Raw genomic sequence first — 24,334 nt, 5'->3', positions numbered from 1 at the left:
AGATATGCCGCTCCTGTCTTATTAAAAGTAATGGTTGCGATGATGAGGGCCCATACAGGAGACTGAGGAGGGGTGACTGGTGTTTTCACCCACCATCTGAGGTGCAGTCCCTCTGTGACATTACTCATGAAGTATAACATGGGGTAAGGGAATGGAAGCAGGGCTCTGGTCAAAAGTCTAGTCCCTACTTAGGGACTAGGGTATCATTACTAGGGTATAATTTTGGACTGACCCCGGGTTAGATATTCCAGAGCCTGCACACGTCGATCTCTTACCTCCTGCCTGATAAACTGCACTGTGTCTTTTCGGCTGGTATTCCATTGAGTACCACAACTTCCTGTCTTTCTTTTCTGACAGTAAGGGTGGCATTGTGACAATACAACATTGTGGAATTCAACCATATCACTTCAAACAGTTGCTGCAACATGTACAGTATTTCAAAATACATTTGGAACGCAGCAGTTATGTGCATTGCATTTGCGTCCTAAACCTGCTTCAATTATTGCCAATATCTTATGTACTTGTTCTCTCTCTCACTTTCTCTCTTTTCCTCTCACTCGCTCTTACTCCAACTCTCGCTCTCTCCTCTCCCCACTTCCCCCTTTCTCCCTCTCCACCACCCCTCTGTTTCCCTGTGTAGAAAGGAAGATCCCGGAAGAAGACTTCATCCTCCTGGTTGATGGTCTGAACGAGGCAGAGTTCCACAAGCCGGACTACGGAGACACCGTCGCCTCCTTCATCACCAAGATCATCTCCAAGTTCCCCTCCTGGCTCAAACTGTTGGTCACTGTCAGGACCTGCCTACTGGTGAGGAGAGGACAGTCACGAAGCACAGATAAACCATCCTAGCCAGTGTATGTGAGTGATGCATTGCCTCTACCCAGGGACCCAGGCTGTTGTTGGTACAGTACAGTCTGTTAGACTCTTGTCTGTGCACCGTAGGAGCTATGGTTCGAGTCTCTGATACAGGTCTCACTTTCTCCTGCTACACTTTAGCTAAAAGAAGCTTAGTAAATCTGGGTTTGCCCATAGTTCGCTGGCCTTCACCTGTGTGTCTCATACAGTATGGCTTTGCTGGTCTGACCCAGAGGTACAGTATCTCAGTCTAGCTGGTCAGTTTACACCGCCAGGGCCCATTGGCGGTGGTTTCCTCCTGCATGTTGGCTGGCCACTGATCCCTCCGGCTGCCTAACGCAGCTTTCCCATAATCCTCCTGGATTACCACTCCGGGCTGTAATGCTCCTGGGAGCCTGCCTGACGTTATGTAACAGGAGTGCTGAGGACACGACAGGCCACTACAGTGTGTGTGCGTGTGTGCGTGAGTGTGTTGGCAAGGGATGTTAGACGTTGATCCCCTTGCCTGCTCTCTATCCTCTCTCCTCTCCCAATTGGTCCTTTCACAGGAAGTTGCCAATATCCTGTTTTAGGCATGGTCCCATCGAGGTTGCTATGCAACCAGGGCACTGTGAAATCTTTGGATCACCGCACTTTAATGAAATCGTGCATGCACAGCAAGGAAATGAAACAGCAATAATAATCTCATATTAACTTAGGTATTGCATTTGATTTATTCGTTCATGGCTGTAATTTTCTTCTCTTGCCTCAAACGTCACCATTTCTGATGGCATCTGTCATCTGAAGAGATGATGTGAATCGGTGAGAAAGCTGGCAGAATGTGAGTCAGTGGTTTCGTGGCACCCTATTCCCTATATACAGCTGTAGGATCGTAATTTGATCACTCCTTTAGTGCTGAGAATTTTCATGCACCACAGGAAATGCAGATAAGACTTGTGATTTACATAAATTCACTGAAAACCCGCAGTTAAACACGGTTCTAATAATAGCATTGCACTTTTCATGTAGCCTAACTTTGGCCGGCACACGTTTGCCTAACCACCAATCAAGCAACATTATGGACTAAATGTTCAAATCCAGGATTATTTTGCTGCCTCAATACTGGTCAAATGAAGATCCTACAAAAGAAGTGCACGCATACAGTGTTACACGGCTACTGTATTTCATGTTTCTGAGTCAGAAGAAGCAGCAGCTTGAAGAGATGTGATGGATGCCATCCTCTCCCTGACTAATCTGTTGTCCTGGCACATACAGTACCACCATAGTGAGCCAACACTGTTCTCATCCTCACTTGTATTATTCAGTGTTTTTCCCTCTTTCATGATACCTGTCACAACTAGAAGAAAGGGTTCTCTCTGCTGTGATGCAGGAGCTGGAGGATAGAATTGTACTGTGTTGTATGGTAGTGATTTTGTACTGCAGACTCTTGGGTGGGAAGTTGCGGTGTGCTCCTGGGCTCACGGTTGCAAGGCGTGTGGGCTAAGTTCAACTCTGAGATATAGCCGAGCTACAGTACACTTTGACTGAGAATGCAGTGTATGATATATATACGCTTCCAGGAGGCCCATTTTGGTCAGACATAAATCCACAACATATACAATTCTACAATATAATCGCTGTCTCCTGTCTCCCCAGGAGATCACCACCCTCCTACCCTTCTCCAGACTCTCACTGGACGACTTCCCAGAGAGCAGCGAGATCGGCGGGGACCTTAGCGACTACATCCAACACCGGGTCATCGTCAGCCCCGAGATTGCCGCCAACGTCACCACGCCCAACGGCACCGTCCCCGACCCCCTCCTCCTCAGCAAGTTCAACACCCACCTGGCCTCTCGCAGCCAGGGCTCCTTCCTCTACCTAAAACTGACCCTGGACCTGTTCCAGAGGGAGCACCTGGTTCTCAAGGGAGGCAACTACATGGTAGTGCCCGTCTCTCTGGCTGAGGTGAATGAATGAATACATTTTATTTGACGAATCTTTGACAAATATAAAATACATGTAGGGCTGGTTTCCCAGACAGATTAAGCCTAGTCCTGGACTGAAAAGCATGGTCAATGGAGAATCTCCACTGAAATCGTTTTTTTAGTCCAGCACTACACTTAATCTGTGCCTGGGACACCAGCCCATAGAGTTGCTCCAGCTAAGGAAGTACAACACACGGGATTCAATACACAATCAAGTCAACAAACGTATTTCCATTGTGGTCCTCTTTATCATCAGGTGTACCTGCTGCAGTGCCGTGCGGGGTTCGAAGGGGACCAAACCTTCGAGCGGGTGCTGCCCGTACTCAACGTGGTGCTGGCCTCGTTACACCCGCTGACGGACGAGCAGCTGTTCCGGGCGCTGAACGCTGGGGGTGTGAGAGGAGAGATGTCCTGGGAGGACTTCCAACAACGCCTGGAGACCCTGGCCTGCGTCCTGGTGAGGAGAGAACCTGTGAAAGACTATTGAGACACGGCCATACCGTACGTTGTTAGCTAGATCAGGAAGTAGGCCAGGAAGTAGTATACAATCATTGCATTGAGTTACGTTCACTCTGTGGGAGTTGCATTTGGCTCCCAGTGATAGTAACTATCTCAGCCACTTGTGGATTTATGACAACAACCTCTGTCTGATCTTGTGTCATGTCCCTCTAGGTGAGACGCAGGGACGGCACCCGCATGCTCTTCCACCCCTCCTTTAGAGAGTGGCTAGTGTGGAGGGCAGACGGAGAGAGCACCGACTTCCTCTGTGACCCCAGGAGTGGCCATGCTCTGTTGGCCTTCATGTTCTCCAGACAGGAGAGCAAGCTGAACCGGCAGCAGACCATGGAGCTGGGACATCATATCCTGAAGGCACACATCTTCAAGGTACCAGCTAGTGTGTCTGAATGGACTAATGGGACGTTAATCCAAAGACTATCTGAGTTCACATATTACAGTGCAGTAGCCTCTCTCCTCTTCCTGTCATGCACTGGGGGGGGGTCGATGGTGGTAGTATTGAACCAGTGTCTCTCTCTCCCTGTCTCTGCCTCCCTCTCTCTCAGGGTCAGAGTAAGAGGACAGGTGTGTCCTCCAGTGTTCTGCAGGCACTGTGGGTGAGCTGTAGCACTGACAGCCTCTCTGCAGCCCTGGCCTCCCTCAGAAATCTCTACACACCCAACGTCAAGGTGAGACCGCCGCGCACACAGCACAGGCACGCGCACACACGCACACCCAACGTCAAGGTGAGAGACTCGCACGCACGTACACATACGCACACCTTTAAAATAAATCTTGCCTGCAGGTGAGTCGTCTGCTGATGCTGGGCGGGGCGAGTGTGAGTGGGCGTTCAGAGGTGCTTGGCCGTTCCCCTGTGCTGGGTGTGCACGCCCACCTGGGTCACCTTGAAATGGTGTCCCTGCTGCTGGAGCTGGGGGCTCCCGTAGACGGCCCCTCGGACAGCGGCATGACCCCCCTCTGTCTGGCTGCCGCAGCAGGACACACAGGACTGGTCAGCCTGCTCTGTAAGAAGGGAGCCAAGGTCAGTGGTCAGTTGTTGGTCTCATGCTGTTATCTCACCCTGTTGACAATTCAATCTGCTGTTGTTGTTTCCCAGCTTTACCGTTTCATAACTTATAACTTAGTCATGTATCATAATTATCTGCTTCTGTTTGCTCTTTGGGGTTTAGGCTATGAAACTGTAAATACGGTTGTGACAACTGTTGATGTTAAAAGGGCTGTGTAAATACACTGGATTCATTGATTGATTGATCTGTGTTTCTCCCTCTAGGTGGGCCATGTTGATAAGAGTGGTCAGTGTGCCCTGGTCCATGCTGGGCTGAGGGGCCACCCAGACATCATCCACTACCTGCTGAACCAGGACTGGGGCCCCACAGAGGCCCCTGAGGGCCAACAGCAGCACGGTGTGAAGAGCAGTGTGAAGGGCCAGGCCTTACAACAGGCCCTGACGGCCGCCTGCAGCATGGGACAAACTCACGTAGGCTACTGCGTACACACACTGACGAACACACACACACCGTGCACTCTCTTCAGATTCAACCTTTGTGTATTGCTTATAATAGTTATGGTGTATAATTATTGTGTATAATATTGTCTCATTGTCAGGTTGCAAAGAGCTTACTGGAGCTGAAAGATGAAGATTTGGCTGTGCAGATAGACGCTCCCGACACGCTCTGGGGAGAGACGGGTACAGTGCACTTTACCTTTGTCTGTATATTAATGTTTCTTTTCTTTCCTCATCCTCTGTTTTCGGTTGCTTGTTTTCGCTGCCTCTGGAAAGGTGGTTGGGCATTCGTTTTACCAAACGGAGATCATTTGTTGTTATTCACTTCCTAGTGAGCTTCTCAGGTGGTCTCCACTTGCCCACTGTACATGTACTGTTTACTGTCGCGTAGGTTGCAAGCGAAGGGATATTGGAGCCCGTGTGCTTGTTCAGGACTCAGAGATGTAGGTGAGCTCACTGGGGAAGAGAGGCTTGAACTGAGCTACTTTTAACCAACAGGACCTATTAAGACGGCAGGTTACACCGATGGACTCTTCTGATCCGGTCGGAAGCTGAAGATTTAAGTAATAGTTTGAACTGGGTCATGTATTCCAGGTAGACTAGCGGTTAAGAACGTTGGGTCAATAACCCGAAAGGTCGCTGGTTTGAATCCCCGAGCTGACTAGGTGCAAAAGCTGTCGATGTGCTCTTGAGCAAGGCACCTAACCTTAATTGCTCCTGTAAGTTGCTCTGGATAAGAGCGTCTGTGAAATGAGTAACATGTTAAAAAAGAAAGATCTGGTAATATTAGATTATAATAGTCTTACAGTGAAGCTGGTGTAGATATCAGATGGTATTACCTCCATCTCAAAAAAAGGAAGTTAAGCAAACTTGTCTTGATTCTTATACCCGTTAAACTCTAATACAATCATAGGTGTTTCTGTGCTCTCAGTAAATACATAGGCTGGGGGATAGACAGCGCTCAACCACTGCCAATTGGAAGCATACATACAATTGCTGGCTGCTGGTACCAACATTTGTAAGCCAAACCTGAATGAAAACAACCTCGCTAATGCAAATATAGAATACTAAATAGGCTATTTAGAGGTAAATTGAAGGAAATCATGTATTTATGTTGATTACAGAGACCTGACTGGGCGATAAAATAAACAATAGTACCAATTTAATGGCCTTCATTAGTTTTTTTACCATTCAGTTTAGCATTGATTCATTTTCATAATTATTGGTTTTACATCGACAAATCCTCCCATGGTAGAGAATCTTGATACTCTACTATATACGGAATGATTTCACTTCAGCTCTTTCTAATCTATTCGGTGAAAGAAGTCCTTGAATACTTCTGCCTGTGAAATTGTCCTCTCTCTATGCAAATGTGTTCCCGTGCCTGGTGGCTTCTCATTAGTGGAGAATAATTACGTTTTTCTCCCTGGAGGGCAGGCTACTGTCTGTCTGTCTGTCTGTGTCTGTCTGTCTGCCTGTCCGTGTCTACCTCCTCTGTGGGTGAGACGCCAAAGGTTTACTGTACGTGAATGAAATAACATGGAACGGATAAATAACTATCGTAGCTGTAGCAGCTGTGTGTCTGTCGTCCACACAAGGTCAGTGACATACGTGAGAGTTGTCAGAAGTAGTATTTATAGCTGTGGGAAGTAGTTGATAGAACTGGACAGCATCAACGGATCATGTTTTTAATCTTGTTGGTGAACTAGGAGCCATTCAACTCATTGGCCCTTATTCAAAAAATTGTATTTTCAATATGAGAACCTCCCTTTTGGATCAAAACATTTGATTCCACAACCAAGGCCCCAGCGAGAATTGAACTCGCGACCCCTGGTTTACAAGACCAGTGCTCTAACCACTGAGCTATGGAGCCTTACCTATTCACACCTTACTGCAACAGGATATTTACATATCACACCCAGCTTACTCAAAAACAGACAGAGGACCACACCCATAGACATATTTCTACATTTATGGCTCTGGCCACACCTAATGTGACATCACTGACTCTACCGCACAGCTGTTGGTTGGAGCAGTCTGGCCAAACCCGGCTGAGCTCGGCTGTCGGCACGAGGCCTCACGTCAGGGATTTAACCTGAAAGCCACATACTCTTTGTCTGGTAAAAGCAACTGACTCTGACTGACAGACTCCTCCACGTCTCTCCAAACTCTCCTCACATATTTGACATTGACAACAGAAGCACAGCTGTTCAGGCATGAATCCGCAATTGCGTATTGATTTATGAGTCAGTGGTGCACGTCTGCCTTATCTTAGATTGAGAAGTGTTGAGTCACAAGACAAAATATTCCTAAATGTATCAATCATAGCCACAATATATTTTTTTATTATGAAAGTATTTTGTTATCTCAACTTTTTGCTCTGGCGTGAAGGGAAATGAGATAAAGGAAATGAAATGAGTGAGGTGATTTGTAATTGTGTATGTGCTCATGTGGAACCATCGGTGGGACAGATGGGGAGGGCGTACCCTACATGCTCCCACAGATGTCATTCATGTCGTCATTCCCTCCCCACTGGCTTCCAGAGCCAGCTGGGTGATGTCACCTCTCCTGTGAGTATTTCATCATCCCAGCCAAGGTGAAACAGGAGGCTGTATCAAAAAAAATAAAATGGCATTGGTCGCGTACACATATCGAACACATATTAAACACACAGTGAAATGCTCGTGTTTCTAGCTCCAACAGTGCAGTAATACCTACAATACAAAACAATATACACAAATCCAACAAATCCAAATAAAGGAATTAAGATATATCAGGACGAGCAATGTTAGAGTCCAGAATATAAATATATATGTACATGATGGTGTGTAGAGACTGTATGGCCAGTATATGAATAGAAAAGGTGTGTACAGCAGCAGTTCTACAGAATGAGCCATGACTAGAATACAGTATATACATATAAAAAGGGTAAAACAGTATTTAAACATTATTAAAGTGACCAGTGTTCAATAACTCCATGTACATAGGGCAGCAGTCTCTAAGGTTCAGGGTAGAGTAATGGGTGCTAGCCGGCTAGTAACAGTCTCTAAGGTTCAGGGTAGAGTAATGGGTGCTAGCCGGCTAGTAACAGTCTCTAAGGTTCAGGGTAGAGTAATGGGTACTAGCCGGCTAGTAACAGTCTCTAAGGTTCAGGGTAGAGTAATGGGTGCTAGCCGGCTAGTAACAGTCTCTAAGGTTCAGGGTAGAGTAATGGGTGCTAGCCGGCTAGTAACAGTCTAAGGTTCAGGGCAGGGTAGTGGTGACTGTTTAACAGTCTGATGGCCCGGAGATAGAAGCTGTTTATCAGTCTCTCAGTCCCAGCTTTGATGCACCTGTGCTTTCTCTGCCTTCTAGATGGTAGCGGGGTGAACAGGCCTTGGCTCAGGTGGCTGAGGTCCTTGATGATCTTCTTGGCCTTCATGTGACCGCATTAGTACCTGTCTGATCTCAGCTTCCCTGGTCTGCACTGTCTGCTTGTGTCCCAAACGGCACCCTATTCCCTATATAGTGCACTACTTTTGGCCTAGAGCACTATGGGCGTTGGTCAAAAGTAGTGGACTAATTAGGGAATAGGGTACCTTTTGGGAGGTATATACTGTCTGGATGCTCCATACCCAGGACTAGATGGCTGGTTGGGCAAGCTGTGGCCAATACCCATCAAATCTGTCTCTCTCTCTGCCAGGCCAGCTGTAAGACTTTTGACAGCCTCAGCTAAGAGCCTGCCTCTCTAGAGAGCATAGGGAGATATGAGCCCACTGAAGTGTGGCCAGTCTAAAAATAGTATTTGAAAGTCCTACTCAGGGATGTGACATTTTCTGTTCACAGTGTACTGTAGCTCACATTGCATGTGTGGTGCCAATATTATACTCTCATTATTAACTGTCTCAAAACAATCAATAACACAAAAACAACGATTACTTTCATTCAGCGCACAGTGGTGAAGTAGGTAGTTGACCACTGTTCTGGGGGTCTCTCTCTCTCTCAGCTCTGAGTGCGGCTGCAGGCCGGGGCAGGACAGAGACGTGTGTTTTCCTGCTGGAGATGGGTGCAGGGGCGGAGCAGCCCAACCGGAGAGGGGTGGTCCCACTCTTCAGCTGCATCAGGCATGGACACCCCCAGGTGAGAATCATTCTGATGAGTCTTTCTGTTACACTTCTAATTTTCCTGCTTTACAGCACTGATGGCTGTCCTTTCACTCATGCTCTCTCTCTCTGTCTCTCTCTGTCTCTCTTCCCCCCCCCCCTCTCTCAGGTAGCAGAGCTGTTGCTGCAGCACGGTGTGGACATTAACACCATCGATAAGCAGGGCCGCAGTCTGCTGATGGTGGCAGCCAGCGAGGGCCACCTCAGCACTGCTGACTTCCTGCTGACAAAGGGTGAGAGGTCCAGGGTCAGGGTCACATCATGGTACATATCAATTCTCAGTGCACTAAGGGGGATAGAGTGTTATTTTAGATAATTTTTTCATTTTGTAGCTCTGAGATATACAGTTTATTAGGTACACCACCCCGTTCACGAAAATGGTTCGCTCCTATAGACAGTGAGTCACCTGGCCGTGGCTTGCTGTATAAAGCAGGCAGACAGGCATCGAGGCATTCAGTTACTGTTCGTTTGAACATTAAAATGGGCAAAACTAGTGACTAGCAGAATGGCACCTCGGAACGCAGAACTCGTCGGTCCTTGTCACGGATGGGCTATAGCAGCAGACGACCAAACTGGGTTCCACTCCTATCAGCTAAAAACAAGAAGAGGCTCCAGTGGGCACACGATCACCAACACTGGCCAATTGAGGAGTGGAAAAACCTTGCCTGGTCCAACGAATCCTGGTTCCTGTTGCGTCATGCTGATGGAAGAGTCAGGATATGGTATAACCAGCAGGAGCCCATGGTCCCATCCTGCCTGGTGTCAACGGTACAGGCTGGTGGTGGTGGTGTAATGGTGTGGGGAATGTGGTCCGACCCAGTACTAGATGGGTGTACCTAATAAACTGAGTATATGTCAGACTGAGTTGCAGTGGCGTGAGCGTGTTATTTCTGATCTGGTTCCAGGCGCGTCTTTAGCCTCCGTGGACAAGGAGGGCCAGACAGCTCTGAGCTGGGCGTGTCTGAAGGGTCAGAAGGGCGTGGTGGAGCGCCTGGTGGAGAAGGGGGCAGAGATAGACCACCCTGACAGGAACGGACGTACCCCTCTCCACCTGGCAGCGTTCAACGGTGATGCAGAGATGGTGGGGTTCCTTCTAATACTGCAAACTGGAGAAACAAATAGATCCACAGACATAATTCAGATTTTGCTGCAACTGGCCTAGATTGTAGATTTTTTAAAACAGTACTGAATTTTCACAATTCCCTCCAGCACCTTTGGCCTTGTTTGAATCCTTTTAAAAATGCTGTTTGTTTTGTGGTGTCCTCTACAACCACAGGTTCAGTACCTGGTGGAGAAGGGTGCGGTGGTGGAGCATGTGGACCACAGTGGGGTGAGGCCTCTGGAGAGGGCTGTGGGCTGTAGGAACGCTGCTGTAGTGGTCACCCTACTGAAGAAAGGGGCCAAGCTGGGTGAGTTAGAGTTGACCTGATCTGTAGGTGTTAAAGCCCTGCAGGGTCTTGAGGAAGTTGCGATCAACATCATGTATTTCACCCCTCTTTCTCTTCACTCCTTTCTACCTGCTAAAAGGCTACAGAACATCCCCTTATGATCGATCAGGTACTTTCTTTAGATACCTTTTAGAGCGTTGTGTGTGTGTGTGTGTGTGTGAGTGTTTAACCTGTGTTCTCTTACCTCTTGACCAGGTCATGCTACGTGGGCGATGGCCACATCCAAACCAGACGTCCTCCTCATCCTCCTACAGAAACTCATGGAGGAGGGCAACCTGCTGTATAAGGTGGGTTAACAACAAAAGGAAAACCTGATCTCTCGCGCTGTGTGTGTGTGTGTGTGTGTGTGTGTGTGTGTCATGAAAGTGTGTCCAATTAGAAAACCTGCTAGCCCTCTTCTCCAAATCAATGTCTGTATTTTCTCTCCCTCTCCATCTCTCCTCTCTCCAGAAGGGGAGGATGAAGGAGGCAGCCCAGAGGTATCAATACGCTCTGAGGAAGTTCCCCCGAGACGGCTTCGGAGACGACCTGAAGGGCCTGAAAGAGCTCCGTGTCTCCTTGTACCTCAACATGTCACGCTGCCGCAGGAAAACTAATGTGAGACACACACACACACACTACTCTATCAGTTGCTAATATAACTGAACATTTAATAAAACTGAAGGTATTACGTCGTCTGATATAGCTACACACTACTCCATTAGCTATTTTATAGGATTTAATATTGAATGAAATGTCATTTCATGTTAATAGTATAGCAGTAGGTATAATGGATAGATCTTCATCTCAGCAGCATGGAGGATGTGATCTAAAACACCCTTGTTTTACCAGACAATATAATAAGACTGTTATACTAGAGTGGTGGTGGTAAAATGGCATCCTCCGGCAAATGAATAATGGAAAGATGCTATAATGTGATACGGTCATCCTCTCCCATATACTGGAGGAATCGCTCACTCACACACACACACGCAGGGTGGACGCGCGTGCACAAACACGTGCGCACACAAACCCACACGGAAAGAAGGGATCCTCCCTCCGTTGTTGCTGGTGGATATTGGGTCAGGGGGAAGAGAAAGCTGGCTGGGCACACATCATCCATATTTCATCATGCTGCAGGTGAACAGAACAGGAGGGGAGTGGGAGTATAGAGGCCATAAAAACTGTTATTAAACATTGAACAGTTATTCAGAGCTGTGGAATTCAAGGCTGTGGTGTAATGCCAACCTCCATCTGAAGGACGGAATCACACTGTGGTTTGCTTCATTAAATATTCACCTGAGAGGAATGAGGGGAGCAGGGAAACTCGTTTAAAAACAAGCCAACCGCAAGCTCTCTAGGCATACAAAGAGATGGATGGATACACTGTGTACGCAGGCATGCATACACACACACACAAACACTGGGGCCACTAGAGGTGCTTATGAAATGACCATTAAAGGCCCAGCTCAGTCAAAAACATGATTTCTCTGTATTTTATATACACTACTGTTCAAAAGTTTGGGGTCACTTAGTAATTTCCTTGTTTTTGAAAGAAAAGCACATTTTTTGTCCATTAAAATAACATCAAATTGATCAGAAATACAGTGTAGACATTGTTAATGTTGACAATTACTATTGTAGCTGGAAACGGCTGATTTTTTAATGCAATATCTACATAGGCGTACAGAGGCCCATTATCAGCAACATCACTCCTATGTTCCAATGGCACGTTGTGTTAGCTAATCCAAGTTTATCATTTTAAAAGGCTAATCGATCATTAGAAAACACTTTTGCAATGATGTTAGCACAGCTGAAAACTGTTTGTCTGATTAAAGAAGCAATAAAACTGGCCTTCTTTAGACTTGTTGAGTATCTGGAGCATCAGCATTTGTGGGTTCGATTACAGGCTCAAAATGGCCAGAAACAAAGACCTTTCTTCTGAAACTCGTCAGTCTATTCTTGTTCTGAGAAATGAAGGCTATTCCATGCAAGAAATTGGCAAAGAAACTGAAGATCTCGTACAACGCTGTATACAACCCTATTGAGCTGTTGTGGGAGCAGCTTGACCATATGGTACGGAAGAAGTGCCCATCAAGCCAATCCAACTTGTGGGAGGTGCTTCAGGAAGCATGGGGTGAAATCTCTTCAGATTACCTCAACAAATGGACAACTAGAATGCCTAAGGACTGCAAGGCTGGAATTGCTGCAAATGGAGGATTCTTTGACGAATGCAAAAGTTTGAAGGACACAATTATTATTTCAAATTAAAAATTATTATTTATAACCTTGTCAACGTCTTGACTATATTTCCTATTCATTTTGCAACTCATTTCATGTATGTTTTCATGGACAACAAGGACATTTCTAAGTAGTGTATATTTCCACACTGAGGTTGCAATAATACTGTGAAATTGTGAAAATGATGATAATGCCCTTTTATTGTAAGAGCTGTTTGAAAAGACATCACCAGGTGTTAAATTAGTTAATGAACCAATAAGAGTTCCAAAGCTCTCTGTCAATAACAGCTAGTTTTCCCCTCCACACTCAGACCACTCCCAGACAGTCCTAGCAAAACTATTGCTTGAGAAATGTTTCTTTGCTAAGAAGCTGTTTTAGTTTATTTTTGAAAATGTTTACGAAAACAATGAGAGTAAGGTACTTAGTTGTTACCCAGAAATGATTTCATATTGAGATAAAAACGGCTGCATTTGTACCTTTAAGAGTCAGTAGTTTTCATTTCCGACATCTGATTGGAGTTTTTTTTTTTTTTTTGCGGTTTGGAGAGAAGCTACGAGCACCCGTCTGGAGAATCCATTAAGACACTGGGAGAGAAAGCTGCTCTACTCTGAGCTGCACACAGATGAATAATTCTCCAGTTAAACAACGCTGAATTCCTCATTCCAGTCACTTACAGTAATTGCAAAGTGTGGACTACCGCTGGATTCACACTGCACTCATTAACGCTCACAAACACATTACCCTGGCTAATGACCTCAAGGCGTTGGTTTTCTCCTTGAGAAATTCAGGGTGGACTGAATTTAACAGTAAACATTCATAATTAACTGTTGAGTTTCTGTCCTCTTTTCCCCGACAGGATTTTGGTATAGCGGAGGAGTTTGCCACCAAAGCCCTGGAACTGAAACCCAAGTCTTATGAGGCGTTCTACACCAGAGCACGAGCCAAGAGGAGCAGCAGGTTAGTACAGAACGCTTCTCAGTTAATACTGATAACAAGGTGGGGGACTAGAATGACGAGTACAGTTTTATCTAAGGACAAGACACACTCACCTCTCACTATGTTGGCCTCATGCGTCCATCCAGGCAGTATGCAGCGGCACTAGCTGACCTCCACGAGGCGTCTCGGCTCTGCCCCACCAACCGGGAGATCCACCGTCTGCTGACGCGTGTGGAGGACGAGTGTCAACAACAACAGCAGCAGCAGTCCCCCAACACACCACAGGGCCAACAAGCAGCACACAGCCAGACTCCTGACGACCTCACAGAGAGGAGCCAGGACACAGAGAGGAGTTGTGATACACAGAGCCAGGATGAACTAGATGATGATTATGAAGAGATAGGGGGAGAGGAAGAGCCCTCACAGAACCCCTATGGACCCAACAGGCCCAAGAACCCCTATGGACCCAACAGGGCTCTCCCACCAGTACCAGGCGCAGTGGGCTTAGCTCCCCTGGACCCCAGGCCTGGTTCCCCTCTGGACGGGTCCACACAGACCAACCTGTCTCTGGACAAGCAGGGTCCTAGACAGAACCAAAGCATGAAGACCAAGCAGCAGCACTGTAACTCCCTGCAGGTAGGGGGCAGACCAGGGGGCAGGCCTATGTCTCTGTGTGGCCCCTCTAGCCCCCTGCCAGGCAGACACATCTCCACCTCCCTGAGACCCAGCCCTGGCCTGGGCATCGACATCAGCCCTCTGCCCTCCTCTTCCACAGACCACCACACGGGGCTCACCCCTGCCAACCACCACCACCTCTCCTCCTCATCTGTCCAGCCCTTCCAGGGCCACTCCTCCAGCCTGGCTAGGGGAACAGACAGGCTCTCAGCCCACCCCGGCACCATGCTGGACGGGCAGGCTGGGTTCCTCACCCCTGGGGTTGGTAAGGAGGTAAGGAGGGAGGGTTCTGGGGGGTCGGCTGGCCCCGGTCTGCGTTCCGGTGGTCAGACGGGCAGTATGAAGGCCTCCAGCTCTAGCAGTAGCCTAGCCTCCAGCGGGACCCTGTCAGACAGCAGCAGGACCCAGGCTCCTCAGGGGCCCGACGTGCCTCGCCCCAAACCGGCTAAACCAGAGCTCAAACCTCGGCCATTCATGGGGGTGAAGGACAAGGCAGTGCGTGTCCAGGGGCAGCCCCCACCTGGACTGGGCTGGCAAGGTCAGCCTCACTCCCAGCCACTCTCCCCTGAAGGTCTAGAGAATCAGAGACATAGCATGGCCCCTAAGGACAACATCCAGGGGTTGAATAATGAGTTCAAGCGGAGGTCCTCTTACGCTGAGCCACTGCAGAGCCAGGCTCCCCTCCAGGTGCTCAACGGGGCCCAGGCTCAGGCCCAGCACCTGGCCCAACAGGCTCAGGCCAAGGCCCTGGCCAGGGAGTTTGGAGACAGGTTCCACCACAGGGAGCCAAGATCAGGTCCAGCTTCAGGCCTACATCACTCCTCCCAGTTCCCAGACGGGAACCACCGGCAGGCAGGGCTCACCAGAGATAACCCAGCCATCCTACCCATCAAACCTAAACGCTCCTTTATAGAATCCAACGTCTGAACTGACCATGTTCATTCAAGCACAAATGCAGGTGCAGACACCATAATAACCTTCTCTGTATTCCAGAGAAACCGTGGCAAGAGAAGGGTTTCAAAGTTTCTTTCTTAATCTGACTCTTGTAAAGTGACAGTGTGTGTGATGCACTGCGTTTAGACTTAAGCAGCATTTGAGGCTTTTGTGCTTTTGCGTAAGCATGTCTAGAGCAACTCCAGTAAGCCAACAACACCGTGCACATAATCAGACCTGGGAAACACCATATAGTACCAGCCCACTAGCTGAACAGTAGCATAGCATCCTACTATGTGCCATTATAACAACGTAACTATGATGTAGTTTGTAAAGAACAACGCTAAAAGGGTTTCGATGCTAATGGACGAGAAGCCATTTGATTAAACGATTGGCTAATGATCGGCACGCATATCGAATAGGGATGTTTATACATTAGATTTGTACGTGTTCTATTTATAGATTATATAAGTGGTGATAGCCTTTGTCAGTGTAACAGAGCCCTCGATGCAAAGTGTTTCACAATGCATGGAGGGTTCTATACCTTTGTACATTTTATAAATAATCCTATTTAATTAAGTGTACATATAATCCTACGGACATTGTTGTAACTGCTTGTTGTTGCGGTCTATGTTCATTTATTTACTGTGCCGAGGGCTTGGTCAGTTGTAAGAACAATATATTTTATATAGTTATTTTTGCACAGCTAGAGAAATATTGGAAAAGTTGGATTTATTTTGTTTGTGTGCACAACATTAACAGTTTACAGTAAGGTACAGAATAGCTTGTAAGGGTATTATTGGTGAGACGATACAGATATTATACATGTACATTGTTGCCATCTTTGATTTGTGAGCTATGCGACACATTATACAGACTATGCTCAAGCACCACTACCATAATCACGGGGAAATAAAATCTCTTTGGAAAACTACAATGACAACGGTCTTCCCTTTCGAAATGACATCTCTCTTCCTCTCATTTCAAACACCCCGGTGTAAAATGGTGTGTGTACCGATATCTGCTATCCCCGTTGTAGAACTTCAGCCATAGATTGAACACGTCTGTTGTTGACACCAGCATCCCTTCAAAAATGCCTACAGTGCATTTGGAAAGTATTCAGACCCCTTGACTTTTTCCACATTTTGTTACATTACAGCCTTATTCTAAAATTGATTGAGGATTTTTTTTTTTAAATGTAAAAAATCTACACACAATACCCATAATGACAAAGCGACAATTTTGGGGGGGAAATGTTTGCAAATTCATTACAAATAAGCTGAAACACTTCATTTACACAAGTATTCATACCCTTTGTTATGTGACTAGAAATTGAGATCAGGTGCATCCTGTTTCCATTGATTATCCTTGAGATGTTTCTACAACTTGAAGTCCACCTTTGGTAAATTGATTGGACATGATTTGGAAAGGCAAACACACCTGTCTATATAAGGTCCCACAGTTGACAGTGCATTTCAGAGCAAAAACCAAGGCATGAGGTCGAAGGCACAGATCTGGAGAAGGGTACCAAAACATTTCTGCAGCATTGAAGGTCCCCAAGAACATAGTGGCCTCCATCATTCTTAAATGGAAGAAGTTTGGAACCACCAAGACTCTTCCTAGAGCCGACCTCAAGGCCAAACGAAGCAATCGAAAGAAGGGCCTTGGTCAGGGAGGTGACCAAGAACTCAATGGTCACTCTGACAGAGCTCCAGAGTTCCTCTGTAGAGATCCGGAGAATCTTCCAGAAGGACAACCATCTCTGCAGCATTCCACCAATCAGGACTTTATGGTAGAGTGGCTAGACGGAAGCCACTCCTCAGTAAAAGGCACACGACAGCCCACTTGGAGTTTGCCAAAAGGCATCTAAAGACTCAGACCATGAGAAACAAGATTCTCTGGTCTGATGAAACCAAGACTGAACTCTTTGGCTTAAATGTCAAGTGTCACATCTAGAGGAAACCTGGCACCATCCCTACTGTGACGTATGGTGGTGGCAGCATCCTGCTGTAGGGATGTTTTTCAGCGGCAGGGACTGGGAGACCAGTCAGGATCGAGGTAGAGTTGAACGTAGCAAAGTACAGAGAGATTATTGATGAAAACCTGTTCCAGAGCGCTCAGGACCTCAGACTGGGGCAAAGAGGATCTGCAGAGAAGAATGGCAGAAACTCCACAAATACAGGTGTGCAAAGCTTGTAGTTTCATACCCAAGAAGACCTGAGGCTGTAATTGCTGCCAAAGGTACTTCAACAAAAGTAAAAGGTCTGAATACTTGTGTAAATGTGATAGGTTTTTATTTTCTTATACATTTGCAAAAATGTCTAACCTGTTTTTGCTTTGTCATTATGGGGTATTGTGTGTAGATTGAGGAGGGAAAAAAACAACATTCAATCCATTTTAGAATAAGGCTGTAACATAACAAAATGTGGAAAAAGTCAAGGTGTCTGAATACTTTCCGAAAGCACTGCACTATCATCAGTGAAATGGTTTTGGAGCTAAAGCAGCAGAGTAAATAGCAGAGTTAAACATGGTCAACATGCATGAGTTTGAGAATATATATATTAGAATGTCTCATCAGCTATAAATATTTACATTATAAAGTAGTTTCATCCCAACAGATATGTGTAAGTGCAGACACAGTAAGGGATTGAATCGAAGCTCAGTATGGTCAACCTGAAAACATCATTTATAGCTTTATGTACTATGAGCCTACTTTTGGTCAGAAGTTAACTGAGGGATAGGCCATCTTCGGATTGAAAGGGATGTAGAGACGCCCTTGCAACCCTCTTTCTCACTGGCTGGTCCTCCAGCGTCCAATAGCCATCTTCAGGGTTCGGTCTCATAGCAGTACCCATCTGTTCAGAAGAAAAAAAGTAGACAAGATGGATAACGTGTTTTGCATCCTTTAAAAGCACGCCACTGTATTGCAAAAAATGTTGTAGCATAGCTATAGATAAATAGATATCTAAAAAGACACAACCCAGAAAGACAGATTGCCGTGGGGGCGTGTCCCACCTGCAGCAATAACAGGGTCCTTCATCAGCTCTCTGGTGATTGGACAGAAGAACTCATCAGGAACACCGGTACACACACACACCCTGCCTTCAGCTCCCCCACCTTCCTCAGGACCATACTGTGCAGCCCCACAGACTCCACAGTACACCAACAGGAAACAACCAGGCAGAGATATGGGAAAATGGTACATTGGCCAAAGGAGCTTGCATCATTTGTGGACGTGATATCCTGGCTTGAACACACTGCGTACATGACCCAGTTCCTGGTCACCATGGAGACTACAGTAAAGTGAGGTCAGTCTGTGTGTGTGTGTGTGTGTGTGTGTGTGTGTGTGTGTGTGTGTGTGTGTGGTGTTAGACACACAAAAAAAACCAAAAAGAGCCCTCCATCCCTGAGAGGAAAAAGGATAATCTCTCTCCATCAGGAAGATAACAGCCTGGCATGGCGCCATCCCTCACTCAGAGACAGTAGAGAGAGACACCCATGTCTACTAAGAGATTCATCTCTTTTAGAGAACACGGCTGTTTGGTTACCATGGTTGCCATTGGCGTGAGAGACCAACAACAGACCCACACCTACCACAGAGAAAAAGTTGGGAAAACTGGCTTTCCTCACCAGGGTGAAAGATCTGTATTTAAAAGAGAAGATATACGGATCAACCAAAATCTGTAAGTGACATTTTCAGATGGATTTTGGAATTGTTTCAGACAGAAATGGTATTAGGTGGATACCATTTTCTATGTTACATGATATGTATTTTGGGATGAGTAATTGTGTTATGTAATGGGGCAGAAATCTTAAAGCAGATTACACCCGCGGTGCAGAATACACATGGCCTAATCGAATGCTGTACAGTTCAAATGTATGTAATCCTGAGTAAATCTCATTAACATTCATTCCTCAATGTCCACCTTGTTTTTCATTCGTCCCTCCCCCTACTTAAAAAATATTCCAGCCTGAGTATGTGATGACGCTCTGTTTCCAGCTACTGTACAAAATGTTGATCTCAGACACCAGACTGACAAGTGGGTAATGTGTATAATATGATAATGCATGTTATTATGATAATGTGTCTAGTCGATGGTGTGATGTGCCGTCCCCACCTATGTTGAGTTCTGAGGCCAGTGTCTCCTTGGTCAGACTGACGAGCTCCGCTCCATCTATGATGTTTGCCTTGAAGTTTTCCCGCCAGCGTCTCCAGCCCTTCCTCACACAGCCACGCCCTCCTCTGACCAATCACTGACCAGAAGTCTGGAGTGACCCGGAAACTTTCTGCCTGATAGGTCGGAAAACAGGAAGTGACCGCACATTAGTATCTCTCAATGACATGTTGTTACTATAGTTATTAATGTGTAATCCATCAGAAGTTTCTATAGTGCTTTTTAGTCACTTTCCCCACCTCCGCATGAGAACGTTGCAGTTTCAACTGGATAACAAGATGTGAAAAATGTAGTACATTACAAAGAGCACAGTAAGACGCCACATAATTTTTTTTTTTAAATACCATTGTCAACCTAAACGATGAACATTAACGTATTTACAATTACAGTCATTGAATTGCAAGCATTTTATTGACAAGCCTCTTTAGAAAGAGCTGTGTATAGGTTCTTGGAAAAGTGTCAGGTGAGAGGAGGGGAGGAGGAGAGGAAGAAAGCATTGTGAGCCTATATAACTACTGGGTGTACAAAACATTATGAACACCTGCTCTTTCCATAACATAGACTGATGAATCCCTGACGAACTGAGGCTGTTCTGAGGGCAAACAGGGGGATGCAACTCAATATTAGGAAGGTGTTCTTAATGTTTTGTACACTGTGTACACTAATACAGCGAATACACATGAAAAGGTAAAAGCAACTCAGTTCTCGCCAGGCAGTGCTTCAAGGAAAGAGTCACCTGGAAACAACAGGCTATGAAAGTTATATTAGCAGAAGGCATCATCACCTGGTTAGAAGTATTACTCTCAATAAAGCCCTCTTTGATAGCAGTGGGACTCCTAGGTTTCACAGAGATCCTCCATCCCTCACTGCTTTCAATGAGCAGATGGGACATGAGTGGTGCAGATAAGGAAGAAAATGTAAAACTCACCAGGTAAAGATTACCCTTCTTTTTGTTTTCCTTCCCATGAACCATGCAGAGAGAGGGATGGTGATTGGCAGACTAAAAAACATAATTAAGCCATAGTCAATAAAGAAGAGCTTATGCAAAAACAGCACATAATCACCAGGCTGTCATCATCATTAAGTCAACAGGATCTTTGTTTACATGAGAAAATAGTGAAACAGTACGTAGGAACCCCACACCGTGACTCAGAATGCTAATGCCATTCTTAATGCCAATAACACTGGCAGCTTGTCAATACACCTCCTATCTTAGACTTCTGTCCATCTTTGTGTGTGTGTGTGTGTGTGTGTGTGTGTGTGTGTGTGTGTGTGTGTGTGTGTGTGTGTGTGTGTGTGTGTGTGTTACCCACCATGGCCACTGCGTGTGTCCTCTACTCACCATATATTGACAGTCTTGTCCATAGAAACCGTGGCGATCAGGGGTGTGCTGGGAGAGAAGGCACACGCCGTCATGTACCTACAGCAAAGGATCATGGGAGGGAGGACGGAAAGGTACATTTTAAAAAGTAGGCTACTCGAATAAGGCCATTGAGATGTGACTATGTCCCAAAGGGTATGAAGGAAGATTACCTCTCATGTTGGTTCAATGTGCAGAGCAAAGCCCCCTGGCTCTGAAAAAGCAACAACATTCAAGTTCAGATGGGAGGTGTTTATGGATTTCTATGTGGGACATTAACATGGGGAGTTAAACTGAAATGACTTCTATGGTAATGAAAAGAGCTCGAGTGTCTTACAGCATCATACACCTGTGACTGTTTAGTCCACTGAGCTGCAACAGAAAAGGCAATGGTAAAAAGCAACACTTCTCCCCCTTGTGGCCAGTTGGAGTAAATGTACAACTTTATCACTAACTGTGAGAGCGCTTTGCCTGAGATCACCCACGGGCTGACTTACCCAGACACAAGCAGCTGTCCGTCTGCAGAGAAATCACAGGAGAGCACCGGGGCAGACCGGCCGGTCAGGGTGTGCGGCAGCTGCATCTTACAGCCTACAGGCCAGAGGGGACGGATGGACTACACCTTCAGATCATTCATTGTGAACACACATCCACCACATCATTTGATTACCAACACATGCACACAGTTCGACGTTAAACAGGGCATTTGCATAACCGTAGCGTGTGGTCAACATACTGCCTGTGTTGGACCTGGAGACAGTCTCAACAAATTCCCATATATGGAGACTCCAAGATAGCCTGGTCCCAGATCAAAATGTTGTGCTGTATAGACAACTCCTACGATCGTTTTCATGTTTGTACAAACAGATCTGGGAACAGGCCAAACTCAAAGATAGCGGGAGGAAAATATCATCATCATCATCATCACCACTGAGGATCTTGGGGCCAAAGCAGTAGCAGCCAACCCCCAATTCGTGAGTGTTCTTCTCCGCGTGGAGCTGGTTCATGTCCAGGTCCCACAGCCTGAGGTCCCCATACGTAGATCCAGTGACAAACATCTGGCCACAGGGGGTGAAGGAGCAGGCCACCATAGTGGTGTCATTCACTGTTGACAAATAATCATTTAAGAACACTATGTAAGAGACAACGCATAACATCAGTCTGCAGAGGCCAACAAAGCCTCAGTTGATATAGGCAACACACACAGGCCTATTTATGCTTCGATAGCATGGAGATAAACGATATCAATCAAGTTCACCCGTGGAAAGTTTTCGTAGGGAAATCCCAAAGCCCTAAAGTACCATCAGACGCCTCCAAAACCAGGTGTGAAGAGTCGGGCGAGAAGGCGCAAACCCTGACGGGGTTCCTACCCGGATGCTCCAGCACTGCCTCTATCTCACCTGTGTCCGTTGACCACACAACAGTTGAACACGAGGCTAAATGCTGACCACAGGCGCTGAAGCAACAACAGTGGACGCCATAGCCGTGGCCAGAGAGTGGGGATTATGGGACTTCGGGAAAAGTCTTGGGTGTTGTAAATTCGTAAGGTTTTGTCAGCTGAACAGGTGGCCAGCAGTGTGGGGGAGAACGCGCACCAGTTGACATCGTTGCGATGGTCTTGCAAGGTACACAACAGGGACACCATTTGAGTTGGTCTTGATGAATCCCTTTGACAATAGAGTATAACTATTAACTATGTGACATTACAATGATTACAAGACAGCTAGCTAAACTCGTTGTTATCCAAACAGCTTGCCACACCTGGAAACCATCTGAAGTTGCCACAGCAGAGAAGTTGCAATCGCACGCATTTTAGTAAATAGGCTACTTACTACCCACTGGTCAAAAACTGTTTGAATCGACATAGTTTTTTTGGCTGACCTCAATTCAAGGATGAAAAAGAACTTGATTTGAAGCTTTGAATCAATTGTCCCATTATCCCAACTGTTACACCGACAAGATTGAACGACTGCTAGTTTTTCCAGAAAACTGCACTTTTTGTCCTCATGCTAAATAGCAGTTGCCACATCAGCCATTTTGGAATGGCAGTGTCAGCCAATCAGCTCCTTTGTTGTTCAGCGCAATGTGCCATTCCATAATGGCTGCTGTGGCTACTGCTAGTTAACATGTGGCCAATAAAACTCCACAAATGACGCTGCGTACCTAGTGAAACTAGTTTCAGCACCCAAAGACTAGCCCACAATTAGTCTTTGGGTGTTGAAATCAGTAGTTTTTTATAAAAAGGGCAGTTTTTCAATCTTTTCTGTGTAACATTTTGGAGTATTCGAAGTACAACTTATCCTTGGAATTAGATATGTTTTCCGAGCCATATCCACTGTGTCTTAATTTAAAGTTGCAATATGTAACTTTTTGGGCGAGCCAACCAAATACACATAGTAATGTGAGTTATAGATCTATCATTCTCATTGAAAGCAAGTCTAATAAGCAGTAGAGCTGTTCTCTGTGCACTATTTCTGTGCTTCCTGTTCTTAAGTTTCGTTTTTGCATCTTTTACTTTCGGTATTGTACACCAGCGTTAAACAGCTGAAAATACAATATTTTTTGTTTATTGAAAATATATTTCCCAGCAGTGTAGATGGTACAATGATTATCTACACTATACTTGCTTTTTATGTCCCATACATTGGAATTTGGCGAACTGTTCGACATTTTAGCAACCAGAAATGGCGGAGTGATTTAAGCATAGCGCACCTTCATGCAAACGGCCTGTCAAACCCTGTAGTGCAAGTATAAGGTGTCGGATCTGCTGGCTAGCTAGCTAGTTAACTAACCCTTTAGCTATTCTAGATGTTCGCGCAACAGCGTCACTCTATGCTCCTGTTGTTTAGTTTGTATTATAACAAATGCATGTAAATACAAAGCCAGTATTATTTTATATTCTAACTAAAGTGGGATGTGTGTTTATTTTCTTACCTCTGCGTGTCATGTTCAATGTTTACTTCCTGGTCATGCACGCTGTCATATGGTCAGCTGACCATGATGGCCTTCCCCCATACTTCAGTGCATTCAAGACAACTCGGAACTCGTGAAAAAACGAGCTCTGACTTGGAAAAGGTGTTTTGAACGGTCATCCAACTCGGAATTCCAAGTTGGGAACTCGGGCCTCTTTCGAGAGCTTCGACTAACCAACCTTAAGATCATTGACGTCATGATTTGACCTCGTTTTTATCCGAGTTCTTATTTGTCTTGAACGCACCATATGGCGAGTAGGTGTGTCGAAAGGAGTGGGTGAATGGACCGGGAATCAGCTAATTGTGCAGATTTGCTGCCACTCAAAAAAACTAAATAAAAAAAACAGTTCAATCAAAAACGTCTAACGTAAAGCAGAACGCTTTCGACACACCCACTACTTTCCACACGCCCACTACTTTCATTTCGACACACCCACTCGCCCATGACTCCCGTCGCAATTTTGGGATGCTGCTATGTCCTTCTCGAAATGTGAGCCATGGAGCTTGCCAACCTGTAGTAATAAAAGCCGGAAATGAGTTCGTTCAGCCATTCATATGGGGGAAAATTCATGGGAAGGAATAGGTTTTTGGGATAAACGTCGAAAATATGTTCTGAGGTTAACACAGGCTTTGG

The 24,334-nt window shown here is 46.0% G+C and overlaps 1 protein-coding gene, 1 long non-coding RNA gene and 1 other non-coding gene across 6 annotated transcripts in view; 1 reads left to right on the top strand and 2 right to left on the bottom strand.

Annotated features, from left to right (window-relative positions):
• The window catches only part of LOC106575157 (protein TANC1), a 54,342-nt gene extending 38,563 nt beyond the window's left edge, over nucleotides 1–15,779 (top strand). Inside the window, exons 11-27 of one of the 2 annotated variants that reach the window (XM_014151391.3) lie at nucleotides 641–807; nucleotides 2,491–2,799; nucleotides 3,076–3,276; nucleotides 3,492–3,704; nucleotides 3,881–4,003; nucleotides 4,120–4,356; nucleotides 4,606–4,812; nucleotides 4,941–5,022; nucleotides 8,825–8,958; nucleotides 9,091–9,214; nucleotides 9,887–10,062; nucleotides 10,258–10,390; nucleotides 10,509–10,538; nucleotides 10,625–10,716; nucleotides 10,880–11,026; nucleotides 13,506–13,606; nucleotides 13,732–15,779. In XM_014151391.3, coding sequence (XP_014006866.3) covers nucleotides 641–807; nucleotides 2,491–2,799; nucleotides 3,076–3,276; nucleotides 3,492–3,704; nucleotides 3,881–4,003; nucleotides 4,120–4,356; nucleotides 4,606–4,812; nucleotides 4,941–5,022; nucleotides 8,825–8,958; nucleotides 9,091–9,214; nucleotides 9,887–10,062; nucleotides 10,258–10,390; nucleotides 10,509–10,538; nucleotides 10,625–10,716; nucleotides 10,880–11,026; nucleotides 13,506–13,606; nucleotides 13,732–15,187 — 3,932 coding nt within the window. In that variant the 3' untranslated portion in view covers nucleotides 15,188–15,779. The remainder of the gene's footprint in view (nucleotides 1–640; nucleotides 808–2,490; nucleotides 2,800–3,075; nucleotides 3,277–3,491; nucleotides 3,705–3,880; nucleotides 4,004–4,119; nucleotides 4,357–4,605; nucleotides 4,813–4,940; nucleotides 5,023–8,824; nucleotides 8,959–9,090; nucleotides 9,215–9,886; nucleotides 10,063–10,257; nucleotides 10,391–10,508; nucleotides 10,539–10,624; nucleotides 10,717–10,879; nucleotides 11,027–13,505; nucleotides 13,607–13,731) is intronic. The other variant, XM_014151392.3, reaches the window with a different exon arrangement.
• trnat-ugu (transfer RNA threonine (anticodon UGU)) lies at nucleotides 6,640–6,712 on the bottom strand. Its single transcript has one exon. It is a non-coding gene; the product is annotated as a tRNA-Thr (tRNA).
• A 129-nt stretch (nucleotides 15,780–15,908) lies between the features above and the next one.
• Nucleotides 15,909–24,023, bottom strand: LOC106575159 (WD repeat, SAM and U-box domain-containing protein 1). 3 transcript variants are annotated; one of them, XR_001321699.3, is made up of 9 exons: nucleotides 23,663–24,023; nucleotides 21,657–21,833; nucleotides 21,226–21,319; nucleotides 21,066–21,100; nucleotides 20,902–20,942; nucleotides 20,711–20,788; nucleotides 20,297–20,368; nucleotides 18,209–19,484; nucleotides 15,909–18,048 (listed from the first exon to the last, which is right to left on the bottom strand). It is a non-coding gene; the product is annotated as a WD repeat, SAM and U-box domain-containing protein 1 (long non-coding RNA). The 3 variants fall into 3 exon arrangements; XR_006759977.2 differs by having other exon boundaries at nucleotides 18,209–18,836; nucleotides 19,312–19,484; nucleotides 21,226–21,833; nucleotides 23,663–24,004; XR_001321698.3 differs by lacking the exon at nucleotides 23,663–24,023 and having other exon boundaries at nucleotides 21,657–23,653.
• Nucleotides 24,024–24,334: the final 311 nt, after the last annotated feature.

This window comes from Salmo salar, chromosome 17 (genome assembly GCF_965601325.2).
Source record: "Salmo salar chromosome 17, fSalSal1, whole genome shotgun sequence".
Taxonomy (NCBI): Eukaryota; Metazoa; Chordata; class Actinopteri; order Salmoniformes; family Salmonidae; genus Salmo; species Salmo salar.
The sequence above is the reverse complement of the archived record's forward strand: the minus strand, read 5'-3'. Positions and strand labels throughout refer to the sequence as shown.